Source organism: Silurus meridionalis, chromosome 1 (assembly GCF_014805685.1).
Source record: "Silurus meridionalis isolate SWU-2019-XX chromosome 1, ASM1480568v1, whole genome shotgun sequence".
NCBI classification, from domain to species: domain Eukaryota; kingdom Metazoa; phylum Chordata; class Actinopteri; order Siluriformes; family Siluridae; genus Silurus; species Silurus meridionalis.
In genome coordinates this window covers 25,139,279-25,164,130 of record NC_060884.1, presented here as the reverse complement: position 1 = coordinate 25,164,130, position 24,852 = coordinate 25,139,279, and the positions used below count along the sequence as shown (strand labels likewise).

The 24,852-nt window shown below is 38.7% G+C and overlaps 1 protein-coding gene across 6 annotated transcripts in view; it reads right to left on the bottom strand.

Moving 5' to 3' along the window:
• shroom2a (shroom family member 2a) overlaps positions 1-24,852 on the bottom strand; it is a 45,792-nt gene that overhangs the window by 6,168 nt on the left and 14,772 nt on the right. The window contains exons 3-8 of one of the 6 annotated variants that reach the window (XM_046847322.1): positions 19,581-19,729; positions 6,127-6,228; positions 5,746-5,763; positions 5,361-5,483; positions 2,737-5,239; positions 2,244-2,326 (exon numbers count right to left, since the gene is read on the bottom strand). In XM_046847322.1, coding sequence (XP_046703278.1) covers positions 2,244-2,326; positions 2,737-5,239; positions 5,361-5,483; positions 5,746-5,763; positions 6,127-6,228; positions 19,581-19,729 — 2,978 coding nt within the window. Of the gene's footprint in view, positions 1-34; positions 1,502-2,243; positions 2,327-2,736; positions 5,240-5,360; positions 5,484-5,745; positions 5,764-6,126; positions 6,229-9,656; positions 9,976-19,580; positions 19,730-24,852 lie in introns of those variants that run through there. The other 5 variants (XM_046847351.1, XM_046847332.1, XM_046847358.1 and 2 more) reach the window with 5 other exon arrangements.

The window sequence follows — 24,852 nt, the reverse complement described above, 5'->3', positions numbered from 1 at the left end:
GAAATTAAGACTCTATTACACAAAGTGCACTCACCAGGGCTGTCTCATAGTGGCTGCCTGCAGTGACAGGTGCTTCCTGGAGCACTGGATCTCTAAGCTTACCTGGGTGGGGCCACTTGCAGCTTAATCCTGGTTCATGCTAACTTGTGTCATACAAGTTTGGTTGTGTGGCACAAAGTTGAATAAAGCGTAGTATGTTTAAACGAGATTCACTTGAACAAGGTAAAAGTTTTCACTTCAGGTCAAATGAGTGAAAGAAAAAAAAATAAACACACCTGCATGCATATTTCAAATATATATACTTTTTTCAAAAATAATACTAAAAAAGTAGGGTTCTCAAAAAAAGAGCACCCATAAGATGTCTGTGTAATATACATTTTTTATCTATGATATAAAAGGCTGCTGTTGAATGGAACGAGTGAACCTAAACAGCTCAGTGTGAGCTTCAAAGCGACTTGCTGACAGCACAAACGGTAAACATGCTCTTCACAACACCTTAATTACAGGCAGGAGAAGACATGATCATTTTATAGGGTGCAATTTAACAAGCTTATGATGATGGATGTTTGGTTCAGTGGGCAACATGCTAATTAAAGTGAACCACCCCTTACATTTACCCATAGGAGAGAGAGAAAATGAAGAGATGACTGCAAGTCCGACAGATGATGCAGACAGAAAGAAAAAAAATTGAAGAATAATATCAAGGTGAATCAGAGATATCAGCACACCGAAGCATAATGTACAAAGCAATTCATACATACATAACTTAAACAACAAAGACAATAATTGTATAAACCCTACACAAATTCTCTACTAAATAGTATAGAAAACAACAGAATTTCCTGAACAAAAAGCTCCATAAGTATTTTAGTATTTTAAAGTGAAAGCTGAGAACATCAATTTAATTCCAGCTCCAGTAATTCCAATGATTGTGTGGAATGAAACTAGTTTTCCAATAAAAAAAAAGTACAGGAAAAAATGTGGAAAAAAAAACCAAAAAAAAAAAAACCCAACAGTGTGCACAGACTCTGTTCTCTGCGTGATTAATGCATAAGCACAGCACAGTATCACACAAAAGCCTTTTATTCCTTCCACAGTCTCACATGGTTTTGATAACTCCATAGAGGACCATGTGGATTTATTTTTTTTTGAGCATCAGATTTCACCAGATTTAACATTTTGAGCTTTGGTGTTTGGCATGAAGATTTGGCATCTCAGTTGCAGATGTGTACATGTGGGAAGCACGGATAAACTAGTTGCCGAAACTCTTGCTACATTACAGTATGGTAATGTTTGGCATCTCAGTGTTAAGAGACAAACCTTTAGACAATATACTGTATAATAAAGCAAAGTGTTATGGGACATTTCAAAGATGAATCAGAAAATAAATCTGCGTGTTCATCACACCACCTCAGAAGATTTATGGATGAGGTAGGTCGACCTACTGAATCCTGTGTTGAAATTGTTCACTAAATATACACACACACACACACACACACACACACACACACACACACACACACAGCACAGACTTTCACACAGCCTTACGATGCATAATGATAAACACTTACCACCTGCTGCTCTTCAGAACATGTATACTGTAAAGTGCATTGGCTGCATTGTATTAAAGTTGTATAATATAATGAAAGGAAAGTCACTCAATTAAGCAGTATAATGCATATAATGGGAATGAACTAAATAGAAAGTGTATTTTATAGACTGTCTAAATAATGTAAATAAATCTATTTAACTTTTTCCCCTATGTTCTCACTGGAACCAATAGGAATGAACCAACTGCCTACATCTCAAAGTCATGTCCTCTTCACACAAACCCCAGGCACTGACGATGGTTGTGTTGTCACAGCTGGGTCAAAGCTATACTGTAGTCATGCCTGTGAGGTCGACAAAGGGGCTGCTGTTTGGTCTAACAGAATACTACTGGCTTTGTTATACTAAGGCAGCTTTAACCGGGGGTACTTGACAAAGCAGCACAATATGCAAAGAATGAGACTGAGTGTTATTTCAAAATCAACTACGTTTGCAACTACGTTTCCTGTTTCAATACTTGAAAGACATGATTGAAAATTCAGCTACAAAACATTACAATGCCATTTTAAAAGGTTTGAGATTTTATTTTTAGGGTCTGAACCGATAGAAGTCTGCCATACTGAAAAAGCAAAACACAGTTATCTGTAATTGATGGAACGTTACATTGTTGTTTGTTTAAAAACATGTTTACCCACCTCTCAGTGGAGTTGTCACGAGCGGAGAGTTTTCTCTCAGGTGGACAGTGTTCAGCTGATTTCCTTCCTTGCACAGGGATGTTCTGAAGAGCACATAGTACATACAGCTTTTTTAATATTCCTAAGGCATGCATCAATGCATGCGTCTGTCTTGTATCAAATAATAGAGTGCCTTTAGTGTCGCAAAGTGAGATTAACTTTAGCATATACAGGGTGACTTTGCTGACACGTGCTACTTTTTTTTGCTGCAAGGGCGTGAGACTTTTTGTTTAGATGTGGATTAATGTTTGACTAAGGCTCTGCCTTTATTCTCATACAACTTAGTCACTGACATTGTCTAATAAGCTATAAAAGTAAACACGCTTTCTAAAAGGGCACAACAGAGAGATAAATCTAAAAAAATATATAATGCACTATGATATGGCATGGGACTCAGATGAGCCTTTATATATATTAATATATATATAAAAAATGTCAGAAGGAAAATACTCACCTGACCATAGAAGTCCTCTGAGGGAGAGGAGCGTGACCTTTCATGAAAATAGGACGGCTTAGGTCGCTCGTCAGCTGCTGGATCAAGGATGTTATCGGCTGAGTGGTACCTCCCAGACGTCCTGGAATCTGCTTTTCTCTGTGTGTTCCATGTCGCCTCATACTCTGCAAAAGTGCCCAGTCTCTGTGCGGAATTCGAGCCACCATCTGTTGCCTTACTATCGCTCTCCTTTTTGGTGATATCACCTTGTCCAGACTGAGGTAATGCTCCAGGCTGGTCCAGTCTGGGGTCTTCAGATATTTGCAGATTTTGCTTCAACATGGGTTTGCGATAAGCAAGTTTTAAGGATGTCTCAAAGACTTTACACCTGTTTACTAGCGATAGGTCATTATCTTGTGGATTTGGCTCCTCATCAACTCCGACCTCGTTGATTTTTTCAGGCTCGGAGTAGGAGCGCAACTTTTTCTCGACTGGAAAACGTTTTCGACCACATATACGGAGCACATGGTTTGTGCCTGAGGCAGGCTTACTTGATGGGATCTCTGAGACAATTGGAAGTGATGGTGTATCCTTGTGAGTAGAAAACAGAAGTTCAGTTCCTGGGTGCTCTAGCAGCACTGGCTCCAAGTCCCTCCTCCTGAAAGAGGTAGCTTTAAGGACTCGAGCTTGGGCCTCCTTCAGATGATCTTTGTAGGCACTTGTAAAGGTACCATCAGAGGAAGGTGAAGAGATATCCGTGGACTTCCAAACTAAAGGCTCTTCTTCAGGATCAGCCGGCCCACTCAAGACTGCTGCACTTCGGCTCTTCTGAAGCTGAGCTCTCCTCATCTGGATCTCATTTCGCAATGTGGTGGCAAAACGGTCACTACGGCACACCTGCCTGTCATTCTGGGGATCGATGAATTCCTGTCGTCCATCAGCATTACCCATATTACTTTGTACATCACTCAATCTACTACTGTCATTAGAAAGAGAGTGCAGCATAGGGGTTTTCTGGGGGCTTACTGCAGTCTCACTTTTAGTTGGCAAATGTTCTTTGGAGGATTCTCCCAATTGGTAAAATTCAGAGGTCTTTCCTTGCTCATGGTGCTTTGTGAAATGGCTATCGGAGTTTGTCACAGTGTTTTTCTTCTGAATTACACTGACCTCTGATTCTTTAGCTGTTGTATCATCAAAAGAAGACTTATTAACGGCTGTGTACACCCGATGCTGGCTGTCAACCTGCCTGTAATATCCATTGCTATCTTTGCAATTTGGGTGCTGTAAAACCTGAGATGTGGGGAACCTGTCCTTAAACTGTCCTTGAGAGCTTATGGAAGTTCTATCACCGCCACTTTGGTTGATTTCCATTAAAGAATTAACACTCCTGTCCTCCACCTGAAATAAAGAAGCCTGGGGCCCTCCCTGAGATGGCTGCCGAGCTGTGACACAGTAATACCGGTTGGAGCTTTGCCTGTCAGAGCTTTGGTCAAGATCAGTGCTGGACATTGATGCAACGTGCCTTCTGATCTGGTTCTGGCCATGTTGGGGTGCATGGTTGTTGGTGGGTAACTCCTGCATGCTGCTATAAAAACTCTGAGATTTGCCTGTAGACGAGGTCCTAGGTGGCGCATGAAAAGTGCTCTCATCACTGTACTGACGTTTATGGTAGGCCAAGCGAGTGTAGGACGGCTCAGTGCTAGAGGGCGAGTACTTCTTGTTCGTGTTTGGAAGAAGAATTTGTTGATTATAGCAATCACTGGTGGCATATGGATTAATTATGCCTCTTTTAACTTGTGGATTGTAGTTCTGACAAGTTTCAAGGCCTGATTCAGTTGCATGGTAAATCCTTTGATTACTTTCAGTCATCTCTGTTGCTGTTTTTAATCCTTTGCCTTGGATCTGGGTATGAATTCCTGCATTCTCAGGGTAGCTGGAGACCAAACCCTTTTCATGAATCTTGGTCGCAGCAAAACTATCACTGCGTGTTGGTGGCACTGGTGGTGGAGGAGATGGGGCTATAGCCTTCTTCATATCAGGAACATGCCAAACAGGCGCAATGCTGGACCTTCCGGAAGCAGAATGACGGTAGCCTGGCTGCTCCTCTGTTCTTGGGCTTTCTCGACCAGTGCTTACTGTAGGTAGCTGGAGATGGCCTATTCTGTCATCCTGTCTGGCCCCTTCACTTAGGTGTTGACTGTGTCTGCTGTGGTTAGGCCGACTGCCCGAGTCCCACTGGTTAACTTTATACAGCATATTCTCTGTGGAAGCTGCGTTGCTTCTGGACAGGGTGTAATCAGGCGTCCCTGAGCTAGTTGAAAAGGAACTATAGGCAGAATCTCTTTTTCCACCCACTAAATGTTCGACACTGTTGCCGTTAGATTTGCTCGGAGACAGGCGTCCAGGTGGATAGGGATAAGAGCCGTGCTCTAAACTATCCATGCTGCCCAAGGAGCTGAACTGGTCAGATACTCTGCGCAAATTAGGCTGGTCCCAACCAGTAGTGAGGTCCGAAGGAAAGGAACTAAGGGAATAAGCATACATTTTTGACTGCACTGAACTGGCAAGACTGCATAAAATAACAGTGGAAGAAAGCCACTTGATTTAAAAGTGGTATAATGATATGTTTACACAGTATTCTTTACCTTGCATCATATCTTGTTTGCCAGACTGGCGAGGGTGTGGACTGTATTTTGGCAGTATCTGATTGGTTCTCATTGAATTTGGTGGAATGCCAGGAGTGAGGCCTGCTCATGGGCTCATTTTTCCTGAAAGAAGAGGGACAGAGAAGGGAGAGAGAGAAAAATGATCAGTAAGGAAAATGTTTTATAAAGCAAGACACCGACATAACCGTTGCAACAAAACCTACCTTCATGATCAGAACAGTGTTGGTATTTGATCTTAGTAAATTATCTTTTTAATAGTATTGAACTAACAAGTTTACTTATGTACCAAACATTCTCTGATGCACACCTCTCCCAAAACCCCCAAAAATGAACACACAAAAATATTAACTTGATTAAAACATACCCCTTGAAACGGTTCTTTCTGCAAAGCATGCAATGGAAAAGTCAACAGGCAAACATTACATTAGTGTGTTAACTCAAAAGTAGGACACAGACTAACATTGAACAAAGAACCACATAAATAAGACACACTTTATTTCACGACATTTAAAAAACATTTTCTTCTAAAGGAAACACCCAGGAAAGTCTACAAACTACCACACAGAGCAACAGTGATGACTACAGCAAACCTGCAAAAAGAATTTTTGCAAATAGAATTTTGGGAGACGGGATGACGAAGACATCATGGGAATAAAAGAAAATGAAGTCATGGAGCAGATCTGGAATGAATGGGATGGCACAGGGAAAGGGTGGGATTGGCCGGTGGGTCACATCAATACTATACCTCATTGAACTTCGCAAAATCTTCGTTAGAAAGCTTCGGGCCACATGAACGTCACTCTCTGATGGCATTTTCTGTGCTACAATATCCACCATTTTCATCCTCCTGAATAGGATTAGAAGGAGGGGGACACAAAGACTCTGACCTCAGTAGAGACCAATGGACAGGAAGTCTAGTGCTATTCTTTTTAGAAAAACAGACAGGCTCAGACAATAAAAGGATGGCAGTACAAAGTAGTGCTACGAACAATCAACACACAAAAGGGTAAGTGTTAAATGTAGTACTTCCAACCGCACTGAAATGTAAATGTATTAGTGTGCCCCTATAAACAAAACTGATAAAAGTAGGATTAATGAATTCAGATTTTAGCCATACAGTGCTCCAGCATATACTGAGCATTCAGAGGCCTACATGTGTTTCTAGCTCCACAAATTCATAAGGAAACATGGAACATGGAAAACGGGGAGAAATTGTTGGAGCCTGGAGACATCTTGTGGTGAAAAAAAATTAACATTTGTGGCTAAATAGACTACACTAACTTTTTTATTAGAATTAGGAAAATAAGTAAGCTCTAGGGATTTCTCTTTGCTATACAAGCATGAACATAATGCAAAATTCATAACAGTTTGACGTGTACCTGCACAAATTCAACAACTTATAAAATTCTGTCTATGCTTGTCTATAAAATAACACTAAATACAATAAATAATTTTTTTGTATAACACTTAACAATGAACATTGTCTTAAAGCAGCTTTACACAGATAATGTGGTGATAAAAAATGAATATGTTCTTTATAATTGTATGTTTGTCCCTGATGATCGAGCCGGTGGCGACTGTAGCAAGGAAAAACTCCCCATGATGGCATAATGAAGAAACCTTGAGAGGAACCAGATTTAAGAGGGAACCCATCCTTATCTGGGTTGCACCGAATGTCCATTTATTGCAGATATACGATGTTGCGGGGTACAGTGATGGTGATCAGAAGCAAACTGTAGTCCTGAGTCAGTGTAGCAGACTGTGTGTTGACATTAACTACAGTCCAAATCTATCCTCAAAGCTCCTGATCTTACTCTGAAATTTCATGGAACCACCCAAGGCGTTGGTGAGAAACCGTCCCCAGCTGAATTGAATTGAATTAATATAAGCTTTCAACAACATATCTAATTTAACCTAAAACTGGATCTCACCATAACCCTGGAAAAAATGAATTTTGCCTGTATTTTAGAAATAGTGTTATTACATATTATCAGCTTACTTTTCATAAAGTTCATAATCCAAATTGAAATTTGTTGTCAACGAATGCCATTATTGATTAGTTGGGCTGCTCAAATTACCGGTGAGCATGACGGCAAGATAACACAGCCGCTTGCTAGACGCTGTGGAAAAACTGTGTCCCCAGTCATCCAAGGCATGGGAGCATTTTATATTAAACACAAGAAAGAAGACTGTAACCCGCAAGCTACGATACAGATAAAAACAGATAAAGCCCAAACATCAGCACGGTGAGCAAAAACTGTATAAGCCTCCATCATGTGAAAATGGTATAGTTTAATGAAGTGCTATTGCGCAAACGGTTTGTTTGTATCTTCGGGAAAGTTGCACAGGATCTGTTCCGTCATGACTCGCGAGCATCAGGTTGAGCAATCACCTTGCGAGCAACATAGTGATGAATTCAATTAGAACGGTGTGAACAAACACTAAATCTAAAAGCAGCAAATAACAGCAGCAGTAAACATACATTTTTAGGCACTGTTGTGGTTTTCAGCAAATGATTATGCATTTGTACACCTATGCATATTTCCCCTTTTATTTTTAAACAAGCCTGTTAGCTGCATTTCTTTTTAAAGCATTTGTGCACTACAACAGTTAACTTGTGTTTTTAAAATGTGATTTACTGCAGCTTTACGACATTCAAATGCTTGTTTTTAACGTTTGCATATTTAATTTATGCACATATTTAATTAGTATACAAAATTACATTAATTATATATTTTAGATGCTTATATAGTCACTGAACAAAATGTCTTTTATAAGAATTGTCAAAACAATGTATTATATTTTATGTAGATTTTTTTTAAGCATGGTTGTCAACTTGCCATCTGCAATTATCTTTAAAAACAATACAGATGTTGATTTACAAAAATTGCTTCACCCTGCATACTCCAACGCTGTTTTTTTTTTTTAAAGAAAGAAACAACCCAGCATGAGTGAATTTGTTCAAGGAGAAATCCTCTGTGCCCTCCTCAACAAGCAGCCACTATAAGCTTTATAAAATGTCTAAATTAAAGATAGTTAAACTCAATATGTGACTTTTGCATTTTTTTAAAGTACAATTTTATAGATAAATACCCTGATTTAGAGTTTTACATAGATAAAATTAGTTGAATTTTTTTATCCGATTAATTAATAAAAACAAGTCAGCAAAATAATAAAACACTGCACTACCACATCACACCCTCACTGTATCTGAACACACTGTTCTTTAAATATTTATATGCTGTATATCTATATCTTTTATTAATTTCATTTATAATGTAAATTGCTTCTATCTATCTGTCTGCCTGTCAATTATGTTAAAGTTATAACTTTACAGAGAACAAGGCTGCAGCCTGCAAAACATCAGACTTTGCTTTCAGTGATTTTGAGACATTTTGAATGAAAATCCCTCTGCGATTTGTTTAACAATGGAATTTTATTTATACATGGCCAGTGATCTTGCTTTTGTGACCTAACTCTGTTTCAAGTTAAAATACCTAAAAACAAAACCCCCCTAACTACTTGAAGGGGAGCTTTCATGTTTCCTGCAACAGAGATTCCAGGACAGATTAATACACGACAAATTAATACACGAGAGTTTCAAATGTCTAAAGGGAACAGCTTCCCCTGCTGTTCTGTTTCACAGCGCAATGCTTCAAGTGCCTGTGTGCTAGCCACACATGGCGCTAGGCATTCAGATGCTAATGTGGCTGCCATTGTCAGGGCTACAGCTGGTCCAGCGCAGATATGCCAGTGGACTGGATCAGCAGAGCCCAAGCAGAATAGAGGCCAGGGAGGGGGGCTAGCAAAGGAAAGTCCCTTTGCAGTTCAACACATTCAAAAACAAACAAATCAATGAAAAGGCAACTAATCTGACTGTATCGCATTAACCATTCAGAGAGTTTTCCATTAGTCTGAGGAGAATTTTTTTTTCTCTGAGGAGGGGGGGAAAAAAAAAAAAAAAAAACTGCAGGTGAATTAAATTTTTTTTAAACCAGTCAGAACTCATTAACAAACATTTTCTTATGTAGGTCATTGCTATAAAAAACAAACAAAAAAAAAAGAATAAAATAAAAAAAATATAAAATATCACATGCAACAGGTTGGATGTTTTAACGACGACCCTTCCAACTCATTCATTCATTAAGAAAGAGAGCTGTATCATTTCATAAAATGGCTAGATGGCAACAGATGGCTAGATAAAAAAAACATGACAGGTATGAGATAAAAGGATGCTGGAGCAAACAAGATGAGCTAATAAGTCTCTAAACTCACCAAGCAGACCAATCAAGGAGAAAAAAAGACCAAAAAAAAATCCTAATCAAGCTTTCCAGAGAAGCAAATCTGATTTCTGGGTTTGCTCCATTTGATTCCTCAGGCACTGCATTCCACGATCACATCAAAGCAGTTGGACAATAGTTGACCAGTTTCTTGTGAACAAGAGCGGCTTTTTAAACATCTACAGCTAGCATAAAAAAAAAGAAACAAAAAAAAGACGCTGCTCATGAAGCCCATTTACACACATGGAGTCTAAACCTGGACATTTTAAAGCCAGTTTCTACACTTCAGTCAAGTTAGACCTCCACTCAGATATTTGGTGGTTTTTTATTCTTTGGAAGGATTTGGGAGGGGTTATTGTAATAGCCAGTCCCCTTTAAGTAATCCAGCAGCCTTCCTGTCCCTATTGGCTCCAGGACGGCATGTTAATGAGCAATTGAGGGGGCTGAACGTGGTCAGACCATCCCCTGTTGAGCTGCAACCCAACGTGTCTCCCATTACCATGGCAACATGGTGATTTTTGCAGGGTGCACTTGTTTCTTAAACAAAGAGTGTACAACAGCAGTCAGAACATTTGAATACTAATAGACTGAACATTGATTGAAATAAATAAAAATAAAAGCCCTATAAAGCTGATAAAAGTGTAAGGTGTCTACAAAGCAAAATTTTTCCGTCGGCTACTTGACACCAGCGCTGCCCTCTTCATTCCTGCGTGGGGCACTTCTTTCTGGCGGCAACAGAATTCACCAAACATGACCCATGACCTCAACCCCTCCAGATGGATCAAATGACTTTGCTGTGTCAGACTGGATGTCTCAGGCTCTGACATGGGCCATCTGGTATTAACAACAGGTTAGAACCCCAAACAAACCTACAGACAGCATGCGGCACAGAACCTGTAAGAGCAGGTGACGATGAAGAGGAGGGCATATAGTAAACTGTGATCAGGGCTTGACCTACACAGTTAACAGCTTGATTATAAACTTGTCCTCCTGTCTACACAAGCGGTTGTCTGACAAACAAAAATACTAAAAATTATTTTAGCATACAGATGTTGGCCAAGTGTGTGTATAATATATATATATATATATATATATATATATATATATATATATATATATATATATATATATATATATATATATATAAAAACACTTTCAAACATGATGCACACTGAAGTGTTCCTTACTAAATGCAATAGCGCATTGTGTATGCATTATAAAGGTGATTGATTTAACGCTTATTCAGCAGTGTTTCATGCCTCTAATATGCCGCTATTTCTAAAAATATAAAGAATTAAGTCATAGAATTAAGCGTTTTATATGGCTAGATTTAATAATAATTCGTTACATTTATATAGCGCTTTTCTGCAGCACTCAAAGCGCTTTACATATGAAAGGGGGATTCTCCTCAACCACCACCAATGTGTGCAGCATCCACCTGGATGATGCGACGGCAGCCATATTGCGCCAGAACGCCCACCACACACCAGCATATTAGTGGAGAGGAGATAGAGTGATATAGCCAATTAATATGAGGGGATGATTAAGTAGGCCAGCGGGCAAGTTTGGCCAGGATGCCGGGGCACACCCCTACTCGTTTTCGAAAGACATCCTGGGATTTTTTAATGACCACAGAGAGTCAGGACCTCGGTTTAACGTCTCATCCGAAGGACGGATTTAATGGTGTGGAATATGTGCAATTTATGGGTTGCTGTTATCACCTACATTACATAAGCATTCCCATGCATCCATTCCTTCTCTTTTTCAAGACAAATAATTATTATAATAAAAAAAAAAAATGTATTAGTGGTTTTTCTTTTTATGGAAATGTTTCAGATACTGGAGACTTCTTCCATTAAGAAGAAAAGAAAAACAATGAAAGATTCATGAGAACTCTTATTATACACTTTTCCTTGTTTTAATAACCAAGCTTTAAACTGTTAAAGGTAAAGGCTATCACATGTCGAAGCTGTGCTGTGTAAACAATACCTCCTGGAAGAAGAAGAAAAGAATTCAATAATGCTGTGGTATAAATGGCATAAGCCATTGTTTATTGTGTTGCCTTAAAAAAAGGACAAAGCAGACTGACATTTAGTAGCTTGGAACAAGATCTCTGAACTTTTGTTTGAGGGAACTGTAAAGAACAAGGCATACTAGGAACTAAGAAAGTGCTGATGTTCCAAATGAAATGATGCCATTTGATAAAGATAGTGGGTGCACTTTTACTCAAAAACAGGTGAAAATAGTAGTCATTAACACCAGTTCCCAAGCCTGATCCTCAGCATATTGAGCTATACAGATTCAGCCATTTAGCTAGGTTTTTTTTTTAATGGTCGACACAAAGGCTTTTTTCAGGAACCACCTGAATCAGACGTCTGATATACGACTGAGAGAGGCCAAGCGTATGCTGCCCATAATGACCAACACATTCCTGAGCTGCATGTCATACCAAGCATTGAGTTCATGGCTGCACACTCGGCTGATTCCGTCGGTTCGGAAAACTGGAGCTCTTCTGTTTATAACGTTATACATGACATCTTCAACATCACTCCTCGCATACACTTTTACTTGTTCTCCTTTCATGAGCAATCCAACAATCCTTCAAGGACTGTATGAAGCTGCCTGAAGAGGTCTACAATACCTTGATTTATAAGTGAAAAGTATGTCTGCTTGGCACTGAAGGATAAGAAATATTAAGTCAGTGAAGACGTGCCCTCACTGAACTTACCTTTACATGTCAAAAGTTTCTTTTAGCGTGACCTTATTTCGCATTATGAAATTGTTGGCTGAACATAAGAAGTTGGCTTATCATAAGGCTGTGTATGTGAAATGTCAGAGATAGGTCCTTAAGCCTTTGCAATGTACTGACAGAGCCAAATACAGGCAGACAAATCTCTCATCACCTCTTCCCTGTGCTCTGTTCACACAACGGCGGTCACGGGAAGAGAACAAAAGCACGGATGGATCCCAGCATCACCGCTGAACGTTCGTACTAACTCCTCGGTCATTAAACGATTTGACCCAACAGGACAACAAGAAGGGACATTTTCTCTACCTACACCTGCTACTAGTTATTGCTTCATTAAATTTCCATTTGAAAATGTTCCCAAACATAAATTACTTGTGGCTTTTAGGCTCAGAAGTTGCCTGAGTCAGGTGTAATTACCCCCATTAGATTAAGCTGGTTGTAATTATCCCTGCTTGATTCGTGTGAAAACAGCTTTTTTCCCTTTTATGCTAATAAAAAATGCTTCTAACTCGCCTTGCCAAAAGAAAACGCCTTAATTCTAAAAGAGAGCGTGACTTGGAGTCGTCTTCAGCACATTGAACGGGCATGCGTGCACCTCCTGCTTCGATACCTGCTTAGCTTATGGAACAGGAGAGCTTTGCTGGATGTAATTGGATTGTACATCAATAGGAGACAAGTATAAGGCATAAACTGACAGAAAACAGAGCAGGCATGATGGACTACAGCTTAATTAGTGTATAGGTGACGGACTGCCAGACGTGTTGACGTCAGTGTTCTATTTACACCTGCTCTATTACTAGTTATTATACTATCAAGTATAAGTACCAGGTTCATATGATTTAGAAATAAAAGTGAAACATTTCAGTAGGTCACAAATTATTTGTAAACTAAAAATATAATATATATATATATATCTCACTTTGGAAACAAGTTTACACATAGTAAATTATCCCCTACACTATTAACAGTTGTGTGTCTTATGTGGGGGAAAAAAAAAACCCTAAAGACCTCATGCTGACACCAGAGACCTCTTTAATAAATGACAAACATCATACAGTCATAGTAACCAAATCAACGATTATTTCAGTTTGCTATTAACAAAATGGATAACAAAAGATATCCTTTTATTATTGTCGGACAAAGTATATGGAAACGTAAACCCCTGTGAATGAACCCTTACTGTATACATTATTATCTGTAGGCATTTTGGCCATCAGAAACAGCTAATTAATATAAACCTGCAACTGGAACTGCTATGTAGCTGCTGTAACATGAAATAAATCAACAAATTCTGATTAAACTAATCTGACAATTCAACAGTGCTGTAAAACAAAGACTTTTCACAGTGAATTGAATATACCTGGTATAAACCTTTGCTATGTTTTTTTGGAATACAGTGAAGCATCCAGCGAGCAGGTGCTTTATCCCTAACCTCTAACGCAAGCACACGGTGCAGACGGCATTTACACCTGGCTGAAATCCGATCAGACTGCCAGCCAGACGACCGCCGGAGGTGACCTGGATGATCCCACCGCATTCCAGCCTGCATTTTTTTTTTTGCGGTCAAATGCTATTTGATCACTAAAAGCAAGTCTCACCGCAGAGTGAAGGCAATCAGGACCCAGGCTCTCTGTTGCATCTTTTAGATCGGGCCCACAAAAATAATAAAATAAATCAACATCCTAAACCATGTAAAGCATAATGTCTGTTACATGTTTAACCAAATGCCATTAATGCTTGGCACATAATTTAGCATGTAGCCCTTTCTCCTCATAAATTGCGTGTACTGTGCTGTATACTAATATATTGAACATTAAATACAGTGTGCTAAAATTATTTTGGCCTTTATGAATATTTTTATTCTTCACAAACTTTATGACCACCAGATGGCAGTAATAATTTCAGAGTACAACACTGACCAGAATGATCTATTTATGTGTTTAGCAGTTAACCAGTGTTTGAACAATCAGTGGGCATTTTAAACAAAGTGCTATATTATTAGGAAGAATAGAAAGAGGTTGCCTTTTTCTTGCATTTAAAACCCCCATGAAACCATGGAGAGGTGCAGTTTGATGCTGAATGTTACTATACTTGCTGCTAATGGCATTTTGTTTAATTGTGACTGCTTTCACTTATGCCTGTCAACTTGTAATATGAGAGAATCCTTAATGACAAGATACTGTGTTTTTGGTGTACATGATAAAGTCAGTAGCACAAAGGGTGACAGAAATGGGTAGTGTGTGGAATGAGGTTCATCCGAAAGCCTACAATTCACATTTAAGCTCTTTACAGGGAAGATTACCCATACCATATACATTAAATGGCAAAAATGATGTGAACACCTGACAGTCACACTTATTAGGTGGGTCTTCCGGATGCCACGAAGTTTGAAGCATGGAAATGTCCAGAATGTCTATGCATGATGCCCCTGTTTACTGCAGTGTAAGGGTCCAGCCCACACGTGTGTACCCTGAAGAATCGGTTTGCCAAGGCTAAAGTGAAAAAAGACTCCACAGAGCCCTGACCTCATCCTCATTGAAGACTTCCAGACTGAATTTGGGATGAATGCTGACTGCGCCCTGGGCCTCCTTACTACACATCTGCGACTGACCTCACCAATGTTCTTGAAGCTGAATGAACACAAATCTCCACAGTCATGCTCCAAAATCTAGTGGAAAGCAGTCCCAGAAGAGTGAAAATAATAACTTGTTTAAGAAGACTAAATCTGATTATGGGATGTTTATCAAACAAATTAATGTACTAATCAGGTGGCCACCAACCTTTGGACAAATACGCTGTACATTCTAGAAATTACCTGCACAGACAGACAGCGAGATCATTATTTATAAACTTCTCTAAAACCATTTCTTAGAATATCTTCTTTTCTGGACATACTAGCATATTGTTATCCATAACACTGAGAGGAGTACAAAAATTATATAGATTTAAGATTTTAGTCCATTTTGACTGCACCTGATCAGCATCAATGGGATAAAATTATCAATCTTCAACTATGTGACCTGGCAGCACGATTAGATCCAAATAAAGGGGTGGTGATGAAACGGACCAAACCTACAACCAATCTGTTAGATTTTATACAGTGATGCTGAGAACAGAAGCTGGGAATTGTGCTCTACCGTGAGGTAACGCTGACGACTGCCTATCAGCTAGCCATGTCCTCACAAGCTCATGAGTGCCTCAGATGACCAGACAAACAAAGTCTACTGGGCACTATGGTTGCCCGGAGCAACAATGGAGCGATCCACAGGCCACTTTTGTTTCAGTGGGTCACTGTGCGGTGCACTCACTCAACTGGAATGGAGACTTCTTTTGTGGTGTGCTAACAGAAGCATAGCCAAGTGACGGCTATCCTGCGTCAGTTTCTTTTACTTCAGATCATTTTAGGTTCTTCCTTTGTGCTGAATGCCTTAATATTATGCAGAAGCAGCACTGTAGCCTTTTCCATTTAATGTAATGGGCTCTGATCCTTCACACACACCCCTTCAATCTCCAAAACCAGACAGTCTGTAAGACAAGGTGCGACAAACTAATGCTAAATAAATGGCCAACAAATCCCATTTTAATCCCAATGTAGCATTTCCAGCGCTGCAAAGGTGCAATCCCACACAAGACTATTACTCAGTCTAGCACCTGAGTAGCAGCTCAAGATCACATTACATCACTCCAAAAAAAAAAAAATAATAATAATAATAAATAAATAAATAAATAAAAGGCTTGCTATACAAACAGCTTTTCACCTGCACCTTCACACCTCCAGAGAGCTGACGTGAACACGCCTGGCAAATCGCTCCTTTCTGTATGACTTCACCATTTCAAATGAGATCACTGTATGCAAAACAAAGACAACGCCCTCAGATGTGAGCAAGTTCTGACAGCCCTATTTCCTCATTAGTCAGAGATAAGCCAGGCCCTGTGTACACCAACTACCTGCACAGATACACATTCAAAACGCCAGCATATACAGGATTAAGGATTAGATCGTTTTTGCAGTCTGCACAAATTTACAGAGCCCAGTTTCTTAACAGGTTAACAAAAATATGTGCGTCATACATTTGACAGACTTCCCTATTTGCATGAAAATGCCTGATACACACCCTACCCTGTTTGAACGCAATGCCAAGAAAATTGGCTTCCAATGGGAATGCAAATCTGCTACTACCACAGCAAATGGTGCTGTCTGTAAAAAACAATAACACTGTACCCAGGATGGTAATTTTTATGCATGGCGTTCTTTTGCCTTGATCAACAACCAGAAAATAACAACACTACTCATTCTAGAGAACAGCAGCTAATAGACTTGGTCAATTACATTTTGTTTGCTTTTCTTCTGGCTTTTGTTGACAGGACAAACATGATGTGCAAAGCTTTCTTTAAAAAAAAAAGGTGGCACCTATGAAGGAATTCATATCATACTGCACCTAACTCCATAAACTATTTCAGGGAAGTAATCAATCATTTAATGAGTTACTGTGAAACTGGTCCTGAAGCGTTTCCAGCAGCGAAAAACCCATACCTGTCAAAACAAATGACTAAGCTTAATTTTTAGTTCTAGTGAAACCTAAGCATGTAAATAAATGAGCATGTGCCATACTTTCACTCAAGATTTCTCAGCTATACAGCCAAAAGTACCTACAGGAAACTTGAATCTGGCTAAACTGGCCTTTCTAGGCTCTAACGATAGCCATGCTGACTGGAAGCGAATGGAAATTGCTCAATTTCTGAGAAAGCTTTCCATTTAGTAATCACAGGACAGTAGAAGAAAGAACTCATAACAGAAGCTAAACAAGAAGCTACCTTTCAGTAAACAAATAAAGAGTACACACCTAAACCTTTACCTACTTCTGTGTTATTTTACAGCATATGCTTTGCTTAGGGTGTGTTGTGATCAGGATTTTATCATTGATATCGTTATAGGATGTGGCTCTACGTGAAGCAGTGTTGATGTTACTAACCAACAGCACAGTCCGGAGTGTTTTTATTTCTCTTATAGCACAACAGTCTGCCAAGGATTTTTTTTTTATTAGCAATGATTAACACGTGCTGCTAATTGCATGTATATGGTTACATTAAATGTCGTCCTAAACATCATTAATGCTTCAGAATAAGGAAAGAAATGCAGCTTATTCTCTCTTGCAACTTTTTACTTTTACAGTAAAGGAAAACTTTGCTCCAAAGCTCCGACACTGAAAACTCCTGCTACATATAGTAAGTAAAGAATTCCTGACAAAAAAACCTTTTGGGGTTTATTTGGATTCTGCTTATTATGCTTATGAATATGTTGTTCATTTACTGTACAAGTTGCTGGAAACAGAAACTTACATCAGAAAAAAAATTGCATTCATATAAACCTATAATATGAATTACAGCAGGGTCTTAAAGTCTGTCATAAAAAAACGAATAAATAAATTACCTCCAGACTAATCAGCCAAGAAATCTGATATGCTCTTTTATTAAACAGTATTTGATCATGATTCGACACCAACACCGCCTGTTTGTTTTACTGCACATATGAAAAATGTGCTCGCAGAGAAGCATGAAAAACAGGCTAGTTTGAAACAATGAGCTCTCTGTGACTCGTGTGAATCATGGCTGTGATCTATCGGTTCTGAAATGAAGTGTAACAACTTATAAGCAGTTTATGTAGTCACATACTTTGTTTCATGTCAATGACTAATGTTTTTATTGCAAGGAACTGATCGGAGTGGCTTACAATAGCCGGACTCGATTACTTAATCGTGCAAAACCTGATTACATAATTGTGCATATTTGGTGGTCAAGTTCATTTCTGTAGTGGGAAACTAATATTCTCTATAAATTCTGGATGCATTCTGGATAAATTCTATATTTATATATATATATATATATATATATATATATATATATATATATATATATATATATATATATATATATATATATATATATTATATTATATACACACACACACACACATTTATTTATTTATTTATTTATTTTTGAGCCAGCCGTGTTATATTAAGGCTTGAGCTGAACTCTGTAAGCCAGCAGCACTGACAGCATGTTGCTCAAAGACACCCAATTTATCTTAGAAGTTATCAGTCAGGTTCAGTGGGTGTCTTTAGGCAAGAGAGAGTACTCAGCTGTAGTTTTAGCAAATACACCTAATGGGAGAATGTTGAGCATAAAATAAAAAAATAAATAAAAAAATCTTTAAAAATAAAAACATAATATTGGCCATGAATAGAATACAGACCGTGAGTGAAAAATATATGAGATATATAGAATATATAGGCATATTTGCATGGAAGGGGTTTCAGGGGTCTGAAATCAGAAAATCTTTGTTCTTTTGTTTTTTTGATCATTTGCAAATAAACACTTCAGAAAAACATTTAAAACAAAGTGATACTGAACCTGCTTTGTATAAAAGATCAGATTTAATACTTCTCTGACACCAGATGGATTTTATCCAAAAATTAATTAATCTTAAGGTTCTGAACTAACTCGTAGAGTCAATTCAAGCTCAAGTGCGAACTGTTATTTAAAGCCAAAATTCATTTAACTGTTGATGTATTAAATAGAAAACCTCACTGTAGAGGTATCTGACATACAACACTATTGAGGACAGGCAGATTGAATTATAGGTTACTAACAGAGCTTCTTCTATCTTTTCTTTTTTATTCTGTATAACCAAAAGAGGACTAAAATGAATAAAAATTGTGTTCCTACCTGATGTCAAATTACTGCACAATAAAAGAAAGCACTTCAAGTCATAAAAATCGCATTGGCTTTTTTATTTCCTTTGAACACCATTCCCCATTGTGTTTTATTCCTAGTGTTTCTAAAACATACTAATTTTTGACAAATGGTTGAATAACATTGTAAAGGATTTTAAGCTCTGCGCTAATGTGACGTAAAAAAAGCTCTAAAGGAAAAATGGACTGTGTGCTATGTAGACACAGATACTGAGTGCCTCATGATCTTCTAATGCACACACAACATGACAAACACACTGAACACACAGAGCTCAGCACAAAGAGGCATGCTGCAGATCACATCACCATCTGCACCACCACAATTTATCACTATGGCAGCCTTTCCTATGGGAACAGGTGTGTGAGGCTTTGCATGCATGTGTGTATGTGTGTGTACACTTTTATGCACTTAGATTACCTTTTCACCACCAGAGTAAGAGTCTTGTGGGAGCCCTTGACTAAGCAGATGGCCTCCTGTCTGTAGCCGCTCAGGGGAACCTCGTTGATGTTTACGAGCTCGTCTCCTACCAGGAGCCTCACGTCTGCCGCCTTGCTGCCTTCTTCAACCTGAAACGCATTGACATTACTCTATAACAATCTCCTCTTAAGATCAGCAAACAAACATATAATACACTGTGATATCTATAAACAATGAGAGGGTTTAAATGCTACACGTGGGTCTGAATGACCCCCCCAGAACAGGACATGTTGTACACATGCCAGGAATGTAAATCCTATGCCTTTTAAGAATTACTGGCACCCTCCATATAATAACATCTACAATTGAGAACACATGTATTAAGGAATAGTTAAACAGGGACACTATTCCAGGTCAAGGCTTGGACTGGATAATTCCACACATACAGGTCTCTCAATAAACACACGGGATAAATAAATGCAGATTAAACATAAGAAATAAAAAAGCTGAATCTCATCTTTTATTTTATTTTATGATTTTAAAATTTTTCTTGTAATAAAAATGAAAATATTCTATATTTTTATTAAACAAATCTGTTATCAGTAATAGTTCTTCATTTATCTGTTTTTTATGCACATCATATGCTCATCCCTGTTTTGCCATTTTTATTTCTGTAACATATGCACACCAGTTATCACAAAGTTGAATTAAATAAACTGTAATGCCAGTGCAAGAAATGTGCCTTCCTGTGTGTGTGTGTGTGTGTGTGTGTGTGTGTGTGTGTGTGTGTGTGTGTGTGTGTGTGTGTGTGTGTTTTTTAACTTGTCTGGTTTATCATTTAGACATCTGCAAAAGTTTACAAAAAACAGAAACCAGATAAAGTACTGTGCATTGAAATGGATCTAAGCTGTGTAAATACAATAGTCAATTTATTTTTACTTGATTAAAAAAAGAAAGAAAAAAAACAAAAACAAGAGTGTGAGTGCACATTTTGATTCCTGTTGTGCCCAAAGATTGGCACGGTTTTTAATTTACCATTTCACCCTGAACATCCTGTCCCTTTCTCTCTGTCCCTCTGTGAGAAATAAACCCACAAAGTCCTACAGAGAAGTAAGCGCTCCAAATAACAAAACATTCTTATCCGGAGTGCTCATGCTAAAATGTGTTCTAGATTATATTCTGTCTGAAATGAGAGAAGCTCCCTTTAAAGCTCCGAGCGATGGCTCTGTCGTAAGTTATTGTTATAAGAGTTGTGGTCTGAATGACTAAACTGGAATGGCATGTTCTGCTTACTAAATGAGCACAGCGGGGGTCAGGCTCCAGCAGCGCCAGTTAGTGCAGGTTAATCATATGCCTTTTACTTCTTCCCTCATAAAAGGTGGATTTGGACGAGTCTGTGGGGAAGGTAAAGGCTTTTGGTGGGAGTGAATTCCTGAAATGATGTGTAATATGCGAAAATGGGTGCTTGTGTGCTATCTGAGGTCAAGGCATGGTGCTGTATCGTTAGACTAAACATTAACCCTTCGGCACACCGACTCCGGCGCCCGTGCAGATGCCGGGCTTCGTAATGGAACGAGGCCCTGAGCTTCTCGAGTAGCTCGATTGTTCACTTGGGATTTGTTTGCAGACATCATTGAACAGTTTTAGAGATTAGGAAAGTAGGCTACATTCCTTTGGTTGAACATCACAAGGTACTCTAACGTCAGCATACTGAAGGTGCTGCAAAATTTGCCAAACTAATGAGGTCATTTTAATGCACACAGGCTTCATTCTTTTTGAAATGTATTACAAGAAAAAAATGGAATTTGGCCCCCCACCCCACCAAGAACAGGATTAGAAAATACCTTTCAACACAGAACATCAGTTTATATACATAACTAAATTCTCGCAAGCTTTATTACGCTTCTGTGGATAAAGCTACAACTGTCAGCGTGTTTTCCTGCATTCTATGCCCAGCATTATCTGTACCCTCATCTGTCTAATTAAAGCTTTGCTGTTTTCCAATTAAAAACCCAACATGCTTAGAAATAGAACTGTAAATACAATTCAACGAAACTGATAAAAGCCTGAAGATCTTCCAAATGATTGGTAGAATTAGCATCTCTATCTCTCTCTCTCTCTGTGTGTATATTTATATATATATATATATATATATATATATATATATATATATATATATATATATATATATATATATATATATATATATATATATATATATATATATATATATACATATATACACACACACACACACACACACACACATACACACATACACACACACACACACACACACATACACACACACACACACACACACACACACACAGTACAGACCAAAAGTTTGGACACACCTTCTCATTCAAACAGTTTTCTTTATTTTCATGACTATGAAAATTGTAGATTCACACTGAAGGCATCAAAACTATGAATTAACACGTGGAATTATATATGGAATTATATACATAACAAAAAAGTGTGAAACAACTGAAAATATGTCATATTGTAGGTTCTTCAAAGTAGCCACCTTTTGCTTTGATTACTGCTTTGCACACTCTTGGCATTCTCTTGATGAGCTTCAAGAGGTAGTCACCTGAAATGGTTTTCACTTCACAGGTGTGCCCTGTCAGGTTTAATAAGTGTGATTTCTTGCCTTATAAATGGGGTTGGGACCATCAGTTGTGTTGTGCAGAAGTCAGGTGGATACACAGCTGATAGTCCTACTGAATAGACTGTTAGAATTTGTATTATGGCAAGAAAAAAGCAGCTAAGTACAGAAAAACGAGTGGCCATCATTACTTTAAGAAATGAAGGTCAGTCAGTCCGAAAAATTGGGAAAACTTTGAAAGTGTCCCCAAGTGCAGTCACAAAACCATCAAGCGCTACAAAGAAACTGGCTCACATGCGGACCGCCCCAGGAAAGGAAGACCAAGAGTCACCTCTGCTGCGGAGGATAAGTTCATCCGAGTCACCAGCCTCAGAAATCGCAGGTTAACAGCAGCTCAGATTAGAGACCAGGTCAATGGCACACAGAGTTCTAGCAGCAGACACATCCCTACAACAACTGTTAAGAGGAGACTGTGTGAATCAGGCCTTCATGGTAGAATATCTGCTAGGAAACCACTGCTAAAGAAAGGCAACAAGCAGAAGAGACTTGTTTGGGCTAAAGAACACAAGGAATGGACATTAGACCAGTGGAAATCTGTGCTTTGGTCTGATGAGTCCAAATTTGAGATCTTTGGTTCCAACCACCGTGTCTTTGTGCGACGCAGAAAAGGTGAACGGATGGACTCTACATGCCTGGTTCCCACCGTGAAGCATGGAGGAGGAGTGATGGTGTGGGGGTGCTTTGCTGGTGACACTGTTGGGGATTTATTCAAAATTGAAGGCATACTGAACCAGCATGGCTACCACAGCATCTTGCAGCGGCATGCTATTCCATCCGGTTTGCTTAGTTGGACCATCATTTATTTTTCAACAGGACACGACCCCAAACACACCTCCAGGCTGTGTAAGGGCTATTTGACCAAGAAGGAGAGTGATGGGGTGCTGCGCCAGATGACCTGGCCTCCACAGTCACCAGACCTGAACCCAATCGAGATGGTTTAGGGGTGAGCTAGACCGCAGAGTAAAGGCAAAAGGGCCAACAAGTGCTAAGCATCTCTCGGGGAACTCCTTCCAGACTGTTGGAAGACCATTTCAGGTGACTACCTCTTGAAGCTCATCAAGAGAATGCCAAGAGTGTGCAAAGCAGTAATCAAAGCAAAATGTGGCTACTTTGAAGAACCTACAATATGACATTTTCAGTTGTTTCACACTTTCTTGTTATGTATATAATTCCATATATAATTCCACGTGTTAATTTATAGTTTTAATGCCTTCAGTGTGAATCTACAATTTTCATAGTCATGAAAATAAAGAAAACTCTTTGAATGAGAAGGTGTGTCCAAACTTTTGGTCTGTACTGTATATATAAAACTACTTTAAAGTCCAAACATTTCTTATGTGAATGAATGTTTTTGTTATACTCAGAAACTCATTCATTTAATGGTTTTTTTTTTTACTGAACTAATCATCTAAGAGACTAAAGAATTATTTTTCAAAGTTACAAAACTTAAACCAATAAGCTATCTGGCTTGGAAGCTCTTCAGGGAGATTCCTGAACATCATAACATCCTAAACCTTCCAGCTCCGAAAAAAAGAAGTGCGTTTATAAAGAATGGACAATGTTTTACTTCTGGCCGGTGTACAATGCATGCTCCGTTGTGTTTATTGTTTTAGAATGTGCAGGATTCTGTAAACCAGTGTTCGTTTAGAGAACATAAAACAAGGAAAACGTTCAGAAATGCCTGAACAAGCAGAGTCTTAAAATAACCTCAAAAGCTAATCTGAAGCAGACACTGCAATGGATGATCCCCCCTGGAATATTGTACCACACTGAGACGATAAATGACTAGAACAATAGAAAAACACCAGTGTTAGCTAAGCACAGCCAGCGCACTGGAGTTAGCACTCGACAGCACAATGCACAGCCGAGTGTGTGGAAAGTGAGGCACGTTGTGCAAATTTACACACCATAGATTTCTTTCTGTTTCATTCATTACATATTCTATAAGGAATCCTCTATTAACAATGTACTATCGCTATATTTCACAGTAACCACCTATTTTTTTCTTAGATAATTTTATACCATAAAAAAGACAATTAGTCCCTAAAATAATAACAAGTCAGTAGATGGGAGAAAGTTGTAGTAAGGCAACCATCACTGCAGCCCTCCACCAGTGGCCCGATGGAAACCTCTCCTCAGTGCAATACACTAAAAAACACCTGAAGGACTCCAAGATGGTGAGAAATAAGATTCTCTGGTCTTATAAGATCAAGATAGAAATTTTTGGCCTTAATTCTAAGCTGTATGTGTGGAGAAAACCAGGCACTGCTCATCACCTGTCCAATACAGTCCAACAGTGAAGCATGGTGGTGGCAGCATCATGCTGTGGGGGTGTTTTTCAGCTGCAGGGACAGGACGACTGGTTGCAATCAATCCCCAAATCCAGGTGTGAAAAACTTGTTGCATCTTTACCAAAAAGACTCTGGCTGTATTAGATCAAAAGGGTGCTTCTACTAAATACTGAGCAAAGGGTCTGAATACTTAGGACCATGTGATATTCCAGTTTTTCTTTTTTAATAAATCTGCAACAATGTCAACAATTTTGTGTTTTTCTGTCAATATTGGGTGCTATGTGTACATTAATGAAGAAGAAAAATTAAC